The sequence below is a fragment of the Aspergillus caelatus genome (genome assembly GCF_009193585.1).
Source record: "Aspergillus caelatus strain CBS 763.97 unplaced genomic scaffold BDV27scaffold_367, whole genome shotgun sequence".
In the NCBI taxonomy this organism is placed as follows: domain Eukaryota; kingdom Fungi; phylum Ascomycota; class Eurotiomycetes; order Eurotiales; family Aspergillaceae; genus Aspergillus; species Aspergillus caelatus.
The window spans coordinates 1-15,274 of record NW_022475630.1 but is presented as its reverse complement, the minus strand read 5'-3'; the positions used below and the strand labels follow the sequence as shown (position 1 = coordinate 15,274).

Below are 15,274 nucleotides of genomic sequence, written 5' to 3'. Positions count from 1 at the left end.
CCATGACTCGGGGCGGTGGATCCGGTGGGAAGACGAACGCGTTGTCTCCGACTTGTCCGTCGGTCACGCTACCTCGAGTTAGGTATCGGCTCTTATATTACTTTGTTGAGAGGATGTGGTGGATTCAATGAAATAAGAGGAGACCGGAAAGGAACAATATAAAAAAAATAATAATTAAAAATAGGAATAAAAATAATGGCAGGCTTCCAGAAAAGCGAGGAGAAAAACTCAGAGGGTAGAAATCCTCCGAACGGGATGGATGTATGTAATTCGATATTAACAACTACCTAATATTCATAACAAAGTTGACTTTTTGGTCCAGACGGTTTGACAATGTTCATTGTTAGTAGCGACTAATTTGGGTTTGGATCGTCCTTTAAGACATAAGTTTGACAATTGAGAAATTGCCGTCTTACTGCATAAGTGTGTTCTGTTACGGTACCCATGATGCATACCAGGGTTGGCAGCAAACTGCTGCAAATAATGATCGTCCTCGTTTGCCCACAGTTTCCACTGTCACTTCCAGGCGTACCGCTGAAAATATTTCACCATAGGTACAGGTACTCATTGTCAGGGTAAAAATACAAAATATAATAATAATAATAATCCAGAAGGCAACAGGCAATTGGATATATCCAGGACAAATATCATACTATTTAGCCATGGGATTCTGGCGGTTTGGACTGAGAGAATAGCACCAGGTCATCCCTGCCGGAAAGCCACCCCTGATACTACGGCAGAGTAAGCTCTCTTCAACACGGACCAGAGTCAATCGTGCAGGTGTGTACGGCGATGATAATCGATACGAGAAACTCTATTCGGCCTTTCTTTTACCGTATGTGGGATTCTCGACGGAAGGGGACTTGGACTTGTGCATGGCAATACAGTCGAGCGAAGAGAGCCCACTACAAAAAGAGCAATTAATATTAATGTCTCTGCGGATAAGGCAAAAGGCGGGACTGGAAGTGGAACAAGTTGTTCGCATCCATGGGCCGAGTTCCACCTTGGAGTGACGAGCAGTACGCGCTACTTAGGTGCAGAAGAATAGCTTCATGCATGCTCGTTGTGCTTGGTGCCATGTCCATGTTCCTGTTACTTTCTTCTTTTTTTTTTTTTTTTTTTTTTCCCTTGTTTTGAGTTCCATAGCGCTTCGTTGTGTTTGGTTGACACTCGTGGGAGAAGATCCATTCTCGCGTGGGAAAAGGGCGAAGCCCGAGCCGTCTACTGTCGTGTTAGGAGGGTTAGGAGGGTTAGTCTTGTTTTTAGTCCAATCATTTCCCGGAATTGCGGGAGAAGTCTTTGGTACCTTCGATACGCTCCGTACGAAGCACTTCGCTCAGGTACCCGTGACTTCAAAGGTCTAAGGCTGTGATGCAGTGTAGTGCCCGGGCGGTATCTGTATCATACCTCTTTCACACTTTCAGTATGGTAATACCATCGGTGGCCACCCCCTCCGCACGGGCGCAAGGAACGAACCTCACCCGGACAGGTTCTCAATAGAACCGGAAATTTGGTGCGAGATCATTGCGAAGACAAAAGTTTCTATTTCAGGAAGTCTAGTCATGTTCGATATGAATATAGTCCACTTTCAAAGAATATCTTGTCTTCTTTACTACGACTACTAGTCGAACACTACTTACTATCCGGACAAAGTCCTTCCACTGTTTCAAGTACCTAACGTATCAGATGGGGGGGCACCGGTTTATGGTCCCTGACTAGCAGTATCCACCGGCGCAGGAACGAACAAACGGGGGAAAGTCCCGCCTAGTTTACTGGTAAAATTAAATTAAAAACCGCGAAAAGGAAAAGGAAAGAAAAAACAGAAGGACTCGAGTCTCCCCTACGGAGTTAGTCTCTACACTAACTGATACTAACGCTCCAATGAGAACGGGCCCCTCAACCCCTTTACTGCTACTTACCAACTCTTCAGGGTCAAGATCAACTCCCTGGTCCTGTCTTTTTCTTTGCTCCTCCTCTCCGTCCTTTTCTTTTCTTGTTCCGTCCCGTCCCTCGTCTTTCCTTCCCCTCCTTCTTTCCCTCACCTCTCTTTCATCACCACCCCCGGAGAGAGAAAGAGTGTGTGAGAGTTCTTCACCTCGCCTCAACACGTCGGTTCTCTTCTCGTCGGGACGTGCTACATATCTTGGGCAATGCTCGCCAAGTCGATAAATGGGCTGTAATTGAGTATTCGATATCCGGTTCCGCCCATTTGCCCCTACTCGTTCCTTCGTTACAATTGGGTTGTCGGTCGGTCCTTCGTTTCGCCTCGCCCTTTACACCCTCTAGCAGTGCTACGTTCCCTCGTCGATCGGATTTCGGGTCTCTCCAACTGAAACTGCCCTACGATCTTCCTACTCCCTTTCCCGTCAATTAATTTTTAGTATCGACCAGGTCTCGACCCCAGTAGTAGTGAGGCCCGACCAAAAAAGCACAAAGAACACCGGAGATTACATACACCCAAAAACTCCATACTCGTTACTTGTTTATATATTTCCATCATGCCTCCGTCTCTGAGAGAACAGTCTTCCTCCTTTGCCCGGCCATCCACCCGAGACCGCCCGGCCACCCGCGACCAAGGAGAAAACTCGCTGGTCGTTCCTAGTCGCACCTCCTCACTTCATTCCCGCATCACCCAGCCAATCCCGTCACAGATGAACGCGAAACCGGCCCAGCGGACGCCCAAAACCTTGACCCATGCTTACATGGTCTGTGGTGTGGGCCGTGAACCCTCCCAATGGGTGAGGGCGCCCGCACCCGAGCAGGGAAAAATTGGCCATATGAAAGGTGCCGTGGGTCAATTTTGGTTGCCGGAGATCTTGGGCAGCAGCCCCCGGTTGGAACAAGACAATGAGATTGCTAAGTCTTTGCACTCGGCAATGAGGGTGTGTAACCTGCAATGAATTTGAAGGTGAACTTCTCCAAAAGGACAAGCCGGCTGACAGCAACAAACAGGCATGCTTCCCCCACGATGTTGAGATCTGCACAGGCAAGACCCAGCCTCATTGTATACACCATGCTTTCGTTTTGCAGCAAGACTCCTCCCACACTCTCTACGGTATCGCTCTGCGGGTGTGGTCAAGGGCCGATGACAAGCGCGCCGAGACCATTCGCGAGCTGCGCAAGAAGACCGAGCCCGACTTCTACGACAACCCGGAGGAGACATATTGGATCCCATATTGCTTGAGCTTTCTGTCGAGATACCCGTTGTACGACCTGCTGGGTGATTACCTTCGAGGCATGTGGATTCACTGGAACAAGGCCACAAACCTGTTCCACGCCGAGGAGGTGTCCCGAATCCTCAGCTTCCCTGCGCCCCGCCTTAACGACCTTGTTCGCATTGATATGAAGGACTATGCCTTGTGCTACCAATTTCCGTCATCCCCTACAGGGTTCCAGAACTTTGCCATGTGGCCCCTGTTTAATTGTTTGTCGATTCCGAACATTGTTGGGGTTATTGAGGCTGCTGTGTCACCGACTCGTCGCATCATTTTCGTGAGTCATTATTCTGCCATGCTGACAATTGCTGCCGAAACTATTCGGTACTGTGTTCGAGTCTATGAATGGAGTGGGCTGTATGTCCCAGTGGTTCACGCCCGTCACATAAAAGACCTGGTTCAGGAGCCTGGGCCTTACATTCTTGGTGTTACCGCGGAGTGTCGGACATTGTTTAACGCGCCGAACGACGCTCTAGTTGTGGATCTTGACCGGAATTTTGTGCTCACTTCCAGCCCACCAAATGTTTTGACGCCAGGACAACGTACCAAATTCATCAACCGCTTGACACAGGCTTTGAACGGCGATGTCTCCCCATCAGGTGTGCCGAACCACCTCCGGTCTGCATACGCTGGTGGTAAGCTCATCCCAGCTGGTCAGATCATTGTGATGAGAGGAGAGGTCGAGAGCATCCAGGATCCCCAATGGTGGAACCAGGATGCTGTGATGGGCGTCATGGACCATGTATGTGAGAAGCTGGGTCGCAACACTGGCGTCAAGGCCATCTTTGGCGGCTCTGTGAAGAAGCCCCTGATGACCAAGGTGTCTACCCGTCATCTCAACGAGATTGTGCGCGAGCGGAACCAATACTCCCGCGATGCTATGGAGGCTTGGCAGGATTTCATTAACCTGAAGGGTCGCATGGACACTGAGCTGAGCAAGGTTACCAAGCGTAACAACTTCTTGGTTGAGGAGTTGGAGACCTGGAAGCAGCAGTTCCTTAAATTCCAGGCCTTTGCAGAGCAGCTCACCAAGGAGACCTCCGAACTCAAGGTCAAGATTGAGAATCACAAGCGTGAGAACCGTCGCCTCACTGGCCTCATTGACCAGCAGAAGGATGATGTGGCCCGCCTTACTCTTCGTTTGTCTGGCACTGAGAAGCAGCGGGACGATGCTCTTGAAGCGTTGGTTCTTCAACAGGAGATTGCAGAAGAACTGGAGCGCGAGCGTAAGCGTAACCAGCAGGAGCTGTCATCCTTGCAGCACAGTAATACATCTCTGGCTCGGCAACGTGACGAGGCTCAACGGGTGGTTTTGCATCTCCGTAGCCTCATCAATGGACAAACCCACCATATGGAGCACATCATCCGCTCCATCGGTAGCGAGGTCGATATTTCTGAGTTGGCAGAACAAGAGGCGGCCGAGGAAAGCAAAGAATTCAAGGAGAACAAGGCAGCCGAAGCGACACTGGCACCGGCACCAGAGCCTCGGAGAAAATCGAGCACTCCTCGTCTTGATGATAACCGGGCTTCTAGGGTTGTGAAGGACATGAGCCCCGAACTGGAACAGCATCTCCTAAACATTGGTAATGGGCACAACCGCTCTCTCGCTCGTCTTAGCATAACTGATGTTGCAGATCGCTACCTGCGGGACAAGACCGACGCGATCTCCGACATCATCCGCAGCATCAGCGAACAGTGCGCTGCTGCCGTGGAGGGCCTGCACTTGGCTCAAGATGCGGAGGATGATGACTCAGATGAGTCTAGCAAGACACTGAATGGAAACAGACTGGCACCCGAGGATCAGTCTTCAATTCGCGAGGGCAGCGAAATGGGCGACGTCGATAACTCCCTTCACGCCCGCCGGGGCTCCAGTGTTCCTCCCACACCAGACTTGGTACATAACCGGTCGAGCACCTCAATGTCCATGGTGAGCAATTCAACCTTTCCGGAAAGGTCGAGCCAACAGTATGGACCAGGTGAGGTGCCCACCAGGATAGTTGAGGATGATGATGAGCACAGCCATGAGACCGATGGTCTTGATGACCAGACTGAGACCGGAACTCTGTCTAAGCAGACCAGCGAGGATCTCATGCGGTCGAGCACTTCCCGGCTGGTCGCTTAAATTGCCCATCGCCCCGATGATGCAACGCTAGTTTCAACGACTTTGACACGATCTCTGCTCCTCATCCTCTTAGTTAGAGCGAGTTGTGCAATGGCATTGTTTTGACTTTTGCTTTCGTCTTATTCTTTCCCACCTTCCGTTTTGGATATTCCCACTGTCGCCTTTTCAGCTTTGGTGATCGCTTTTCTGTCTTATTCATTTTATTATCTATTTATTCTTCTATTGGCGGACTTATTTTCTTCTTGTCTGTGCTGGGATGGATCGATTGTCCTGTTATTTCTTTTTCTCCATCCGCACCATTGGCGTTTCTAACTTCATTTCTTTCCGAGACCAAGCGGTCAGGACTTTTGTCTCTTTAAGTCAATTTTTTTCACGGCATCCCATGTGGGACCACCACACTCATTGTGTTTCCTTGTTGTGGCACATATATTTCCTTTTGTCTATAGTTTTGAGTGGGGCTGCTTTGAGAGCTGCTGTAGTCCAGGATATTCTGAATTGGACAATGTCTACCATTCGGTAGATTGATTGAATTCAAATTGTTTATACAAGAAATAAGATTCAGTCTGTAGGATATATTTGTGCAGGCAACTAAGCAAGTTTGCCAGGTACGAACGGGTGTCCCGCACTCAGTCCGCCGCAAACAGCCCATGCCTGTCCATTTACATAGCTGCTTTCATCACTACCCAGGAAAAGGGCCGCCCGAGCAACCTCATCAGCAATAGCACCTCGCTGCAAGGGGTTCAACTGTCCGATCTTACGCTGCGTGCCTCTGGCACGGGCGGCGTCAAACACGGCTTGCGTCATGCCTGTCTCGATCAAGCCAGGGCAGATAGCGTTGATGCGTATACCGGTGCCCGCCAGTTGATACGCACATGTCTGAGCAATAGAGACGACAGCTGCTTTAGATGCAGAATAATCGGTCGAACCGGCATTCGAGCGCAGGCCGGCAACTGACGCGGTGCAGATGATAGAACCGGAAGGATAAGGCTTCGAGGCCGAAGTCTGTTTCATGGCGCTGGCCGCATGTTTGACAGCCAAAAAGACACTAGTGACACAGCCATCAGTACATGTCCTCCTTTATCCATCAATCTCAACAGAAAGCGGACTAACCCAAGAGTATTTGTCTTTAGCGTCTTCATAAAGTCCCCCCCAGAAATATCTGTGAAAGCCTTTGGCTGGCCCACAATCCCTGCGTTTGCGAAGAATATATCGAGCCTGCCGTAGCGCTGAATTGCATCATCAACCACGGATTTCACGGCCACTTCATCGGCTGCGTCGAACTGGCGGGTATGGACGTCGACACCTGGATAGAGAGATTCGATTTCACGCTTGTGAGTTGCCAAATGTGTGGGGTCGTAGTCACAGATGTAGACGGCCTTGGCACCATTGTGAGCGAACTGATGTGCGCTGGCACGACCGATGCCGGCAGGTGAGTTGGCTCCTTTTTTTTTTAAAAAAAAAAAGATTTCCATCGTTAGCACTCTATGCTGTTTGATGTACATAAAGAATTGTGGTTCAGTGTACTGTAAGGGGTATTCTGGACTCACCTGTTACGATCACAACCTTGTCCTTGACACGGCTATAATACATTTAGCATTGGGCTATGCATGCAATTGTTTCGCGCTTGAGAATGCTTGTTTGAAAGATTGAGATACACTTACGGACCAACCGAGTCCTGAGCAACTTGTCTAATCTTGGGGATACCTTCAAAAGTGCCTGCGTCGGGGATGCCCTCCACCAGCTGTTGACTGACTGCTTGGAGACGTTGTTTGGCAGCTCCGGACATCTTCGATATTTTAGTCAATGGCAATTGCTGTATGTGTACTCTGTATACCGGATTCGATCAATAATCTAAAAAGGTGAGATATACAACCCTTGAATGAATGTCAGCAGCTAGGTATAAATATAAAGCAAGAAATACGCGACAAGTATCGAGGTGGTTATGCCTCTAATGGCCCCAATTAGCTCGGATATTGCTCCATGGGTCGGTTGTTTTGCGGGGAGCCGAGGTTGTGGTCAGCTGACTTGAAATAGGACGATTACATAACTGAAAAACAAGAATTTGGTGAGTAAGCCGATCTACCGCGTTAGTACCAAACAGGCAAAGTCACATGCCTTGTCCCACGTCATGGCCAACGCTCTTTGCTTTGCTTAAACGCATTCCAGACTGCTTTGCTCGTGTATTTTAATTTATTTTCTTCTTTTCTTGCCTTTCTGGTTGCCCCCTTCGCGAACCTTCTGTCGCTCTTTACTCTTCACTCTTCCGTTCATCGTGCTTTGTTGTTCTTAGGTTTTGTGGGATGATCTGCAGATTTCTACCCATCCATGAGACACAATCACGACATCCCACCAGCGAGAGTACCAAGGGCTAATTAGATGAGACGGTTACCGGGCTTCCATATCGACTTGTCTATTAATAGTCTCACAGTAAAGACAGACTAAACAGTGATTCATGAAGTCTACAGGTCAATTCTCCGTCTGCTCAACACACTTTGCAAAGAGTCATGGCGGAGTCTGATATCGAACATCCGCAGCGTCGGTCATCGTCACGGACGTCCTCCTCTTCCCGTCACAGCCAAAAGCCTAGACCCATCCGTACAAGATCTCAGAAACGACAGTCAGCTGCGTCTTCCAATGCTACCACCACTGACCTCACGTCATTTCCTTCCCTTTCGCCGGACCGTTCAGTAGAGGGATTTTTCGGAAAGCCTGCGTTAAACCGCGCTCTTACGAACGCATTGCTGGATGATCACGAAAGCGTCGATAGTAGTAGTTCGGGTGAGATGACAGGTCGTGATCGAAGAGCAACGCTAGCGAAGTTGACGAGCGGAATGCCGCGAACGTCTGGCCGTGCGGCTTTGTTTGACGATGCTGCTCCGGTCCATGATTTCCCTGGTGCGCTACATTTGGCGGATGATGCACATATTGAGCGGTTGATTGCTGGCACGGGGGCTGTGAAGTTGGTCCGGCAGTTTGCACGCGATTTGGCTCAGCGGGATGCTGAGATCTCGTCACTGAGACAGCGGGCTGATGCGAGGGAGAGAGAGTTGAAGAGGATGCTGAGGGAGGTTTCCGTCTCCAATCAGGATATTGAGCGGCGGCTTTATGCGCTGGAAAACTCGCCCCGGAGGGCCGAGAAAGAACATGATGATAACGGTAATGCGGAACAGGAGGCCGGTTCTTCCTCTGGAGTTCATGGGCTGATGCAGCAAGCGATGTCTGATGAAGTAGGCTCTCGTCAAGAGGAGTTACCAGAAACCACTGCGGCGCAAGCTACCGTTCGAGGCCTGCAACGCCTGGAGAGCGACGCCAAATCGGGCACATCTAGCGTCGAATTGGGATCAGGAACTACGCGAAAGAGACAAAGCTCTCTGCGCAACTGGCAGGATTATCTTTTTGGCAGCAATACGGGCAGTAAAAGGACCAGCCGAGCGAGCAGCATAATGACTGATGTTGGTGAGGTCGATGAAGAAGATACTCGGCGACAGCGGAATCCGAATAATATAGCGCGCCGGAAAGCGCTCGACGAACAACTTTTCAATCCTCCGGATGAGCAGACGAGCTCTACGGGCGAGATTATGGGTAAACACGTTGCAGGCGTCTCGGTCAACGGTGACGATGCTAGTATTCATTCGCGCAAGTCGTCGAAATCTGTATCGTCTTGGACAGTCAAGTTGTTTGCCGGAAAAGCCCAAGCAGGCAAGGAAGAAACTAACGCAGAAGCGCTGCGTGGCCGAGCTCTGTCAACCAATCGAGGGAATAGCAAAGGAGATTCTCCATCGGTTCAAGCAACCTCCAAAGGGGGTATGTCGGCGGTGGCTGCCTTGAAAAGGATCAACAGCAACACGAGCATGCACGGGACGCCTGGAAAATTGCCAAATGGCCCGGGTGCGACGACTCGATCAAATCAGATTGGGCGTAGACATGCAGCCTCAAGTGTTTCACACGGGGCAAGCTCGGAAACCACTGACAAGAACCCAACCAATCTCGGACCAGTTGAGATGGATGCTATACTTCCGATGGAGTCGCGACCTCCGACACTCTCACATATGTACAACAACTATCAGCCTGGTGAGCTTTTGACAGACAGATTTGGGTTCATTTATGATCAGCGCCGAAAAAAGAGGCAGCGAGAGGCCAGTTTGCTCAAGAATAACAATAACCGGTTAAGTATCGCGGAGACCCTGAACAGTTTCCGAAGCGATAACTCCGACGGTGATAATGATGATCTTCAGAAGCTGCCACAGTTCACTGCAGAGTCTACGCGCTCGCCCGTTCCTGCATCTCCTGAGGACCCTGAGGCTGGTAGTGTTGCAATCCGGAGGTGGCAGGACTACCTGAGGGTTGCGACAGGACCAGCCGAACTGCTGTCTCATACGCCTTCTGCTGGTCCTATAGTGTCCCTAACCGCAGGTGAGCGCCAACCTCGAGGCCCTGGGGTTGCTGTCGATAAGCGTGGCTCGCTCTCAGTCAATGCGAATGCCCAACCGTCGGCATCAACATCGACTGTTGTTGCAGATCGTCCGGAATTTGCTGGCACATCGAGTGATGAGCCTACCACTACGGCAGCAACCGTCACTGCAAACGAAAACGAACCTGTGAAGTTGCTTCTTGAACAACTGACAGACCTTCATGACTCACTGCAGCGCGACAGGACTGTTCGGTGGAACGAGTTTCTTCGTAAGGTGCGTGCGGAGCGGAAGAAGGAGGGAGAAGCTGCTGCCGCCGCTGCTGCTACTTCGGATCGGCCTTTGCAATCTGTAGATATGCCTGAGGCGTCCCTTACAGACGGCGAGGTTGTAGGGATAGCTGGCCTGGGAAATAAGGGCAAGGTCGGCCGTGCGAAGTGGCGGGAGTTCCGAGCTCTTGTTCTCGGAGGAATTCCCGTTGCACTTCGAGCGAAGGTCTGGTCCGAATGTAGCGGCGCGTCTTCCATGCGTATACCTGGTTACTATGATGACCTAGTGAAGGGTGTCGGTGGCAATGACCCCGACCAATCTGTCGTTGCACAAATCGACATGGACATCAACCGGACTTTAACAGACAACGTATTCTTTCGCAAAGGCCCAGGTGTCACTAAACTCAAGGAGGTTCTCCTCGCATACGCCCGTCGCAACTCGGAGGTGGGATACTGCCAAGGCATGAATCTCATTGCCGCGTCTCTACTTCTCATAACGCCGACAGCAGAGGATGCATTTTGGATTCTAGCATCCATGATCGAGATCATCCTTCCAGAACATTACTACGATCATGGTCTGCTGGCGTCCCGGGCTGACCAGGTTGTGCTGCGCCAGTACATCTCCGAAGTTCTACCAAAGCTAGCCGCACATCTAGAGGCTCTTGGCGTTGAATTAGAGGCATTGACATTCCAGTGGTTCCTATCCGTATTCACGGATTGCCTCTCTGCGGAAGCATTGTATCGCGTCTGGGACGTGGTTCTATGTCTCAATGTCACCAGCGTCATCAATCCAGTCCCGACTTCCGCCAATACATCAACGTCTAGCCCTCGAGATCCCAATGACACCACCGCGTCCACTATCAAAGACCTCACATCCGGCAATGGTGGAGGCAGCACATTCCTTTTCCAAGTTGCGCTGGCCCTTCTTAAGCTCAACGAACAGCAACTTCTCACTACCTGCTCCACTCCCGCCGAACTATACACATATATCAATCACCAAATGACCAACCATGCAATCAGCATTGACGGCCTGATACAGGCCAGCGAGGCCTTGCGCAACGTCGTGCGTCGCGAAGACGTCGTAGAGCGCAGAGCAGTCGCAATGCGGGAGTTTGGCGCATATAGTACGGACGAGAATAAATAATTCTATTCTTTTCTTTTTATTATTTTGTGTTCAACAATACCCGAAAGATGCATTCCTTGTTCATGTTGCACTCCCTTATGATGATACCAATTTTTTTCCCCTTATTATCAATAGACTGGCATGGCTCCCTAGGATTATACGATCATTGAAGTTTAGATACGTCCTTTATCATGCATTACTTAGCATCCTTTCATTAACTCATCGTGGTTTGATTTCTGTTAGCAGCAAGCAGGAGTAAAGCAAAACTGAGATACCCAGTTGGCCTTTTGGCTTGAGAGCAAATACATACGCATTGTCATATACGAGATCAAACACAGAACTTCAATCAAAGTAAAAAAGAAATATCCTTCCTGAGGCTATCCAAGTATAAAATCCTATCTAATACAAGAATAAAATACCGTTACACATGAGAGAGGGGAATATAGTTTCAAAGGGAAAGAAGACAAGTAAAAGAAAAAGTTCATACAGCCATAACACCTCTCTCTCCAGAGGACGAACCGAGAGCAGCCGCTGCAATCTCCCTCTCCTTCTTCGTACTATCATCCCCAAACAGCTCATCAATCTCCTCCAAAGTCTTCCCACTCGTCTCGGGCACGAGCAGAATCGCCCAAATACCTGCAACAAAACACATCACCGCGAAGAAGATGTACGTCCGATACTCAATATCGGCCAACATCGACGGCGTAATCAACCCGATGATAAAATCTGACAGCCAAATCACACACGTCGAAAGCGCTACACCTTTCGAACGTGACGTCGTCGAGAATACCTCAGATGGCATGGCCCAACCTAATGGCGAGTAGGAGACTCCGTATATCAAGATGAACACAAACGCCATCGCCACACACGCCCAGCCGGCCGCCATATTGGCTTGCCAGTCTTTCGAGTACACACCTGACAATACCGCGATGATAACATACGCTCCTGCCATCCCGAATGCACCGCCGATAGCGAGCGGTCGCCGACCGATTTTCTCAATGAGAAGGAAACAGATAATTGCCGCAACGAGCTGGAGAACGTTAAAAACACCTGAGAGAATAAGCGACATCTCCGAGGATTGACCGAGAGATTCGAAGAGCGTCGGCGCGTAGTAGATGAAGGCATTGATCCCCGAGAATTGCTGGAAGAATGCGATACCGCAGCCAACCGCCGTGCGTTTCCAGGTTCCCTTTGAGAACAGATCGAACCATGACAGGATCTCAAGCTTCAAACCCTTGGCGCCGGGGTGTTTACGCTCCTGGACGATCTTTTGGAAGCGGACCTCGGAGATGATGCTGTTGTATTCGATCTGGACACGCTCGTCGGTGGCAGGGAGGTTGCGTAGTTTCGTAAGACTGGTTAGGCATTCGGCGTCGCGGTTTACGAGCGCCAGCCAGCGTGGTGAGTAGGGGAAGAAGTGGATGCCCAGGCCGAGGGCTGTGGCTGAGACCATTTGAAGGCCGAAGGGGAGGCGAAAGCAGGCTTCACCAGTCATGTGGCGTGTTCCGAAGGTGATCCAGTAGGCTATTACTACACCTGCGGAGATGGATATGGATTCAAGGACTAGTAGTGTGCCACGCATGTTTGGGGGTGAGATTTCGGAAATGTAGAGGGGTGCGCCCTGTTACCGGGGATTTTGGGTTAGTGTTTGGTCTACCTTTTTTTTTTTTTTTGGGAGGGTTGGGGTGTAAAGCCTGGTTGTTAGGGCTCTGCTTACCATTGCTAATGTGCCAACTCCAATACCACCGATGAATCTTCCAGCTACTAGCATGTCGTAGTTTACGGCAGCTGTCTGCAGGATAGCACCGAGGTCGAAAGCCACCACCATAGCTGTGATTGCCCATTTTCTCGAGATGCGATCCGAAAGATAAGACATGAATATACAACCGATAAAGGCACCCAGCAGCAACATTCCAGTCATCAGACCTTTCCCGAAGGAGGTTTCCGCCCTGGGAAACGCCTGATGGAACGGTTCCATCACATTGATGATGGAAATGACACCCATGTCATACCCCATGGAGAACCCGCCCAGCGAAGCGAGGGTGGCCGCACCGAAGACATAGTTGGAGCAAAAAAGTCCTTTAACACCATTGGGGCCGTATGAAATTGCATCCGGATCGACATTGGGGTCTACAGTTTGGTAATGAAGGCCTGGTACGGCATCCTCGTCGTGTTCGACTGTCGGGCCATCCTTGCGTTTGTCTAGATCGATCGAGCTCATGGTCGACGGGTAGTATGTAAAGGAGGCCCAAGTGTACAGTAGTAGTAGTAGTACGTATATGGTATAGTATGGTATGTACAAAAGGAGGGCAGAAATGAAAGAGATGAAAAATTACTCAATTGGGAGCGGCAAAGAGAGGATTGCCTGAGGATGGAGAGGTGGCGTGGTATGGCACCGTTGCGGAGTACCTTGCCCTTTTTTTCGAGTCTATCCCGAAGTTATTCGGCGTATTTATATCTAATATCGGCTATCGACAGGTGAGGCTAGTCCTACGGTCCGACTTGATACATGTCGGGACAAGTCTCAACTGATGACGTCGTTTACAACACGATCATTTCCCAGACCGGGACATCAACGGCAAGATTTCCTACTTTCAGGGGAGAAGGGAGTCTAGAGTCTTGACGTGAAATGCGGAGGGAAGCCGAAGGTCGGGGGGGTCTCCACTTCTGCTTTTTTGGCCGATCTTATAAGTTACACCAAAGCCCTCAACCTATCGTCGGGTGGGAACATCCACTGCATACCGATGGATTACTACCCAATGACCGTGAAGGGGAAGAGGGAGGGTAGGCGAGTATAGCTGCGACACTGTCATTTGACGGGGATATTAGACTACGTACTAGTATTCCTCTTCTCCGCTTCCTATCAGTGTCGACAAGGAATGTCCCCCGGTTAATGCCAAACCTCCAGTTTCTCGACCCCGGACCAATCTGAAACTTAAGGTTAAGTTAACGCAATTTCCCCGCATCCGAGTGGTCCACGCCTTAGGGTTGATCTAATCACGCGGGTCGTCGGACGAATCAAAACAAAGCAAATGGCAAACTACGGAAGCGGATGGACAAATTAAGAAGAGTTATCTGGGGTTGCTCAGAACTCAATAGAAAGAGGAGACAAACGACAAGTCAACTATGTATTAGGTGGGCTTGGTTCGCAATCTGTGCACGTCCATCTTCCAACACCACGTGATGCGCAGGCGGGAAATGATACCATTCCTGTCTTCCACTCTTTCCATGTTGGTCCGTGGGTGGCGGGGATTTTTGCCTCATTTTGCTTTTCAAAGACGCTGGGAATTACCGGTTTCGACAGCGGATTTCATACCCGACGTTGATGATGTCAGGGCGAGGTTGCATAATTCTTGCTTATGTTGCTTGTGGGGAGATATATGCATTCTATCTACGTTTACACTGATTTTGAGTTGGTTGATTAATCGTTTATTAATTTAACAGCTGTCTGGGGGAGTGCGATATATTATGATAGACAATATATAGATGCATCCGTGGTGTTCACCAGAGGCATTACGACACTCTGTTCCATGGAATCACACCGCACCAGTCTTGCCATTCACTCGTATTATTGGGTACATAGACAGTTCATGTGTTTCTTATCATGCAACAGCGATGCAACTGAGTCGACTAAAGCTGCAGCGGCTGATATAGCCCCGAAATAGGAAATGAGTTACATGTCGGTAACTTGGGCCTCTTGAGTCTACCGGGAAGCCGGTCGGTGGGTTCATTAGGCGACCATTTCATAGTAAACTAGTGAGTCAAAAGTCTGATTACACCCGAAAAAATCGGGAAAATGCAACAAATTCAAATTCGTTTTTCTCAACCAATCTAAATGATTTTAATCTACAAAATGGTTCTATAGAATCCCCATATCAATACTTTGTATACCAGCCACGTGCCCGATGTACAGCCTGAAGTCTGCGAGGCATAGATTGAATTAGGCGATCTATGACCTCCTGTGGGATAGCCCACCAGGCCTCCTGAATATGCTTTTTAACAGCCTCCAGTCGATTTCTGACCTTCCCCCTAGAAAGAGCATAGGGTAGAGCTCTAAAAGCTTGCGTTTTAGTAGGGCCCAGATGTGCTCTATAGGGTTTAAATCAGGCGAATGTGGCGGCCATTCTAGGACCCAG

At 49.8% G+C, this 15,274-nt stretch overlaps 5 protein-coding genes across 5 annotated transcripts; 3 read left to right on the top strand and 2 right to left on the bottom strand.

Moving 5' to 3' along the window:
* Nucleotides 1-1,891: 1,891 nt before the first annotated feature.
* BDV27DRAFT_138245 (DENN (AEX-3) domain protein) lies at nucleotides 1,892-5,889 on the top strand. Its single transcript, XM_032069186.1, has 2 exons — nucleotides 1,892-2,882; nucleotides 2,953-5,889. Exons 1-2 carry the CDS (start codon nucleotides 2,499-2,501, stop codon nucleotides 5,335-5,337), a joined length of 2,769 nt encoding a protein of 922 aa, XP_031921167.1. The 5' UTR covers nucleotides 1,892-2,498; the 3' UTR covers nucleotides 5,338-5,889.
* On the top strand, nucleotides 5,404-5,891 carry BDV27DRAFT_74232 (uncharacterized protein). Its single transcript, XM_032077456.1, has one exon. The coding sequence runs from the start codon at nucleotides 5,594-5,596 to the stop codon at nucleotides 5,855-5,857; it is 264 nt and encodes an 87-aa protein (XP_031921166.1). The 5' UTR covers nucleotides 5,404-5,593; the 3' UTR covers nucleotides 5,858-5,891.
* BDV27DRAFT_138243 (SDR family NAD(P)-dependent oxidoreductase) lies at nucleotides 5,892-7,305 on the bottom strand. The gene is made up of 4 exons (XM_032069185.1): nucleotides 6,999-7,305; nucleotides 6,885-6,916; nucleotides 6,448-6,778; nucleotides 5,892-6,382 (listed from the first exon to the last, which is right to left on the bottom strand). Exons 1-4 carry the CDS (start codon nucleotides 7,121-7,123, stop codon nucleotides 5,926-5,928), a joined length of 945 nt encoding a protein of 314 aa, XP_031921165.1. The 5' UTR covers nucleotides 7,124-7,305; the 3' UTR covers nucleotides 5,892-5,925.
* BDV27DRAFT_163909 (TBC domain-containing protein) lies at nucleotides 7,289-11,159 on the top strand (the record flags this gene model as incomplete). Its single annotated transcript, XM_032073613.1, has 3 exons — nucleotides 7,289-7,321; nucleotides 7,372-7,406; nucleotides 7,796-11,159. The coding sequence occupies 3 exons, from the start codon at nucleotides 7,289-7,291 to the stop codon at nucleotides 11,157-11,159; spliced, it is 3,432 nt and encodes a 1,143-aa protein (XP_031921164.1).
* A 460-nt stretch (nucleotides 11,160-11,619) lies between these two features.
* On the bottom strand, nucleotides 11,620-13,363 carry BDV27DRAFT_169775 (sugar porter family MFS transporter; the record flags this gene model as incomplete). The annotated part of the gene is made up of 2 exons (XM_032075121.1): nucleotides 12,856-13,363; nucleotides 11,620-12,759 (listed from the first exon to the last, which is right to left on the bottom strand). The coding sequence occupies exons 1-2, from the start codon at nucleotides 13,357-13,359 to the stop codon at nucleotides 11,620-11,622; spliced, it is 1,644 nt and encodes a 547-aa protein (XP_031921163.1). The 5' UTR covers nucleotides 13,360-13,363.
* Between the last annotated feature and the right edge of the window lie 1,911 nt (nucleotides 13,364-15,274).

What these genes read in the sequence shown, in the direction of transcription:
- BDV27DRAFT_138245 (XM_032069186.1), top strand. Translation starts at nt 2,499, where the DNA reads ATGCCTCCGTCTCTGAGAGAACAGTCTTCCTCCTTTGCCCGGCCATCC. An exon ending in CTTTGCACTCGGCAATGAGG is followed by an intron (nt 2,883 to 2,952) that starts GTGTGTAACCTG and finishes AGCAACAAACAG; the next exon opens with GCATGCTTCCCCCACGATGT.
- BDV27DRAFT_74232 (XM_032077456.1), top strand. Translation starts at nt 5,594, where the DNA reads ATGGATCGATTGTCCTGTTATTTCTTTTTCTCCATCCGCACCATTGGC.
- BDV27DRAFT_138243 (XM_032069185.1), bottom strand. Translation starts at nt 7,123, where the DNA reads ATGTCCGGAGCTGCCAAACAACGTCTCCAAGCAGTCAGTCAACAGCTG. An exon ending in GCTCAGGACTCGGTTGGTCC is followed by an intron (nt 6,917 to 6,998) that starts GTAAGTGTATCT and finishes AATGTATTATAG; the next exon opens with CCGTGTCAAGGACAAGGTTG. An exon ending in CAAGGTTGTGATCGTAACAG is followed by an intron (nt 6,779 to 6,884) that starts GTGAGTCCAGAA and finishes TAAAAAAAAAAG; the next exon opens with GAGCCAACTCACCTGCCGGC.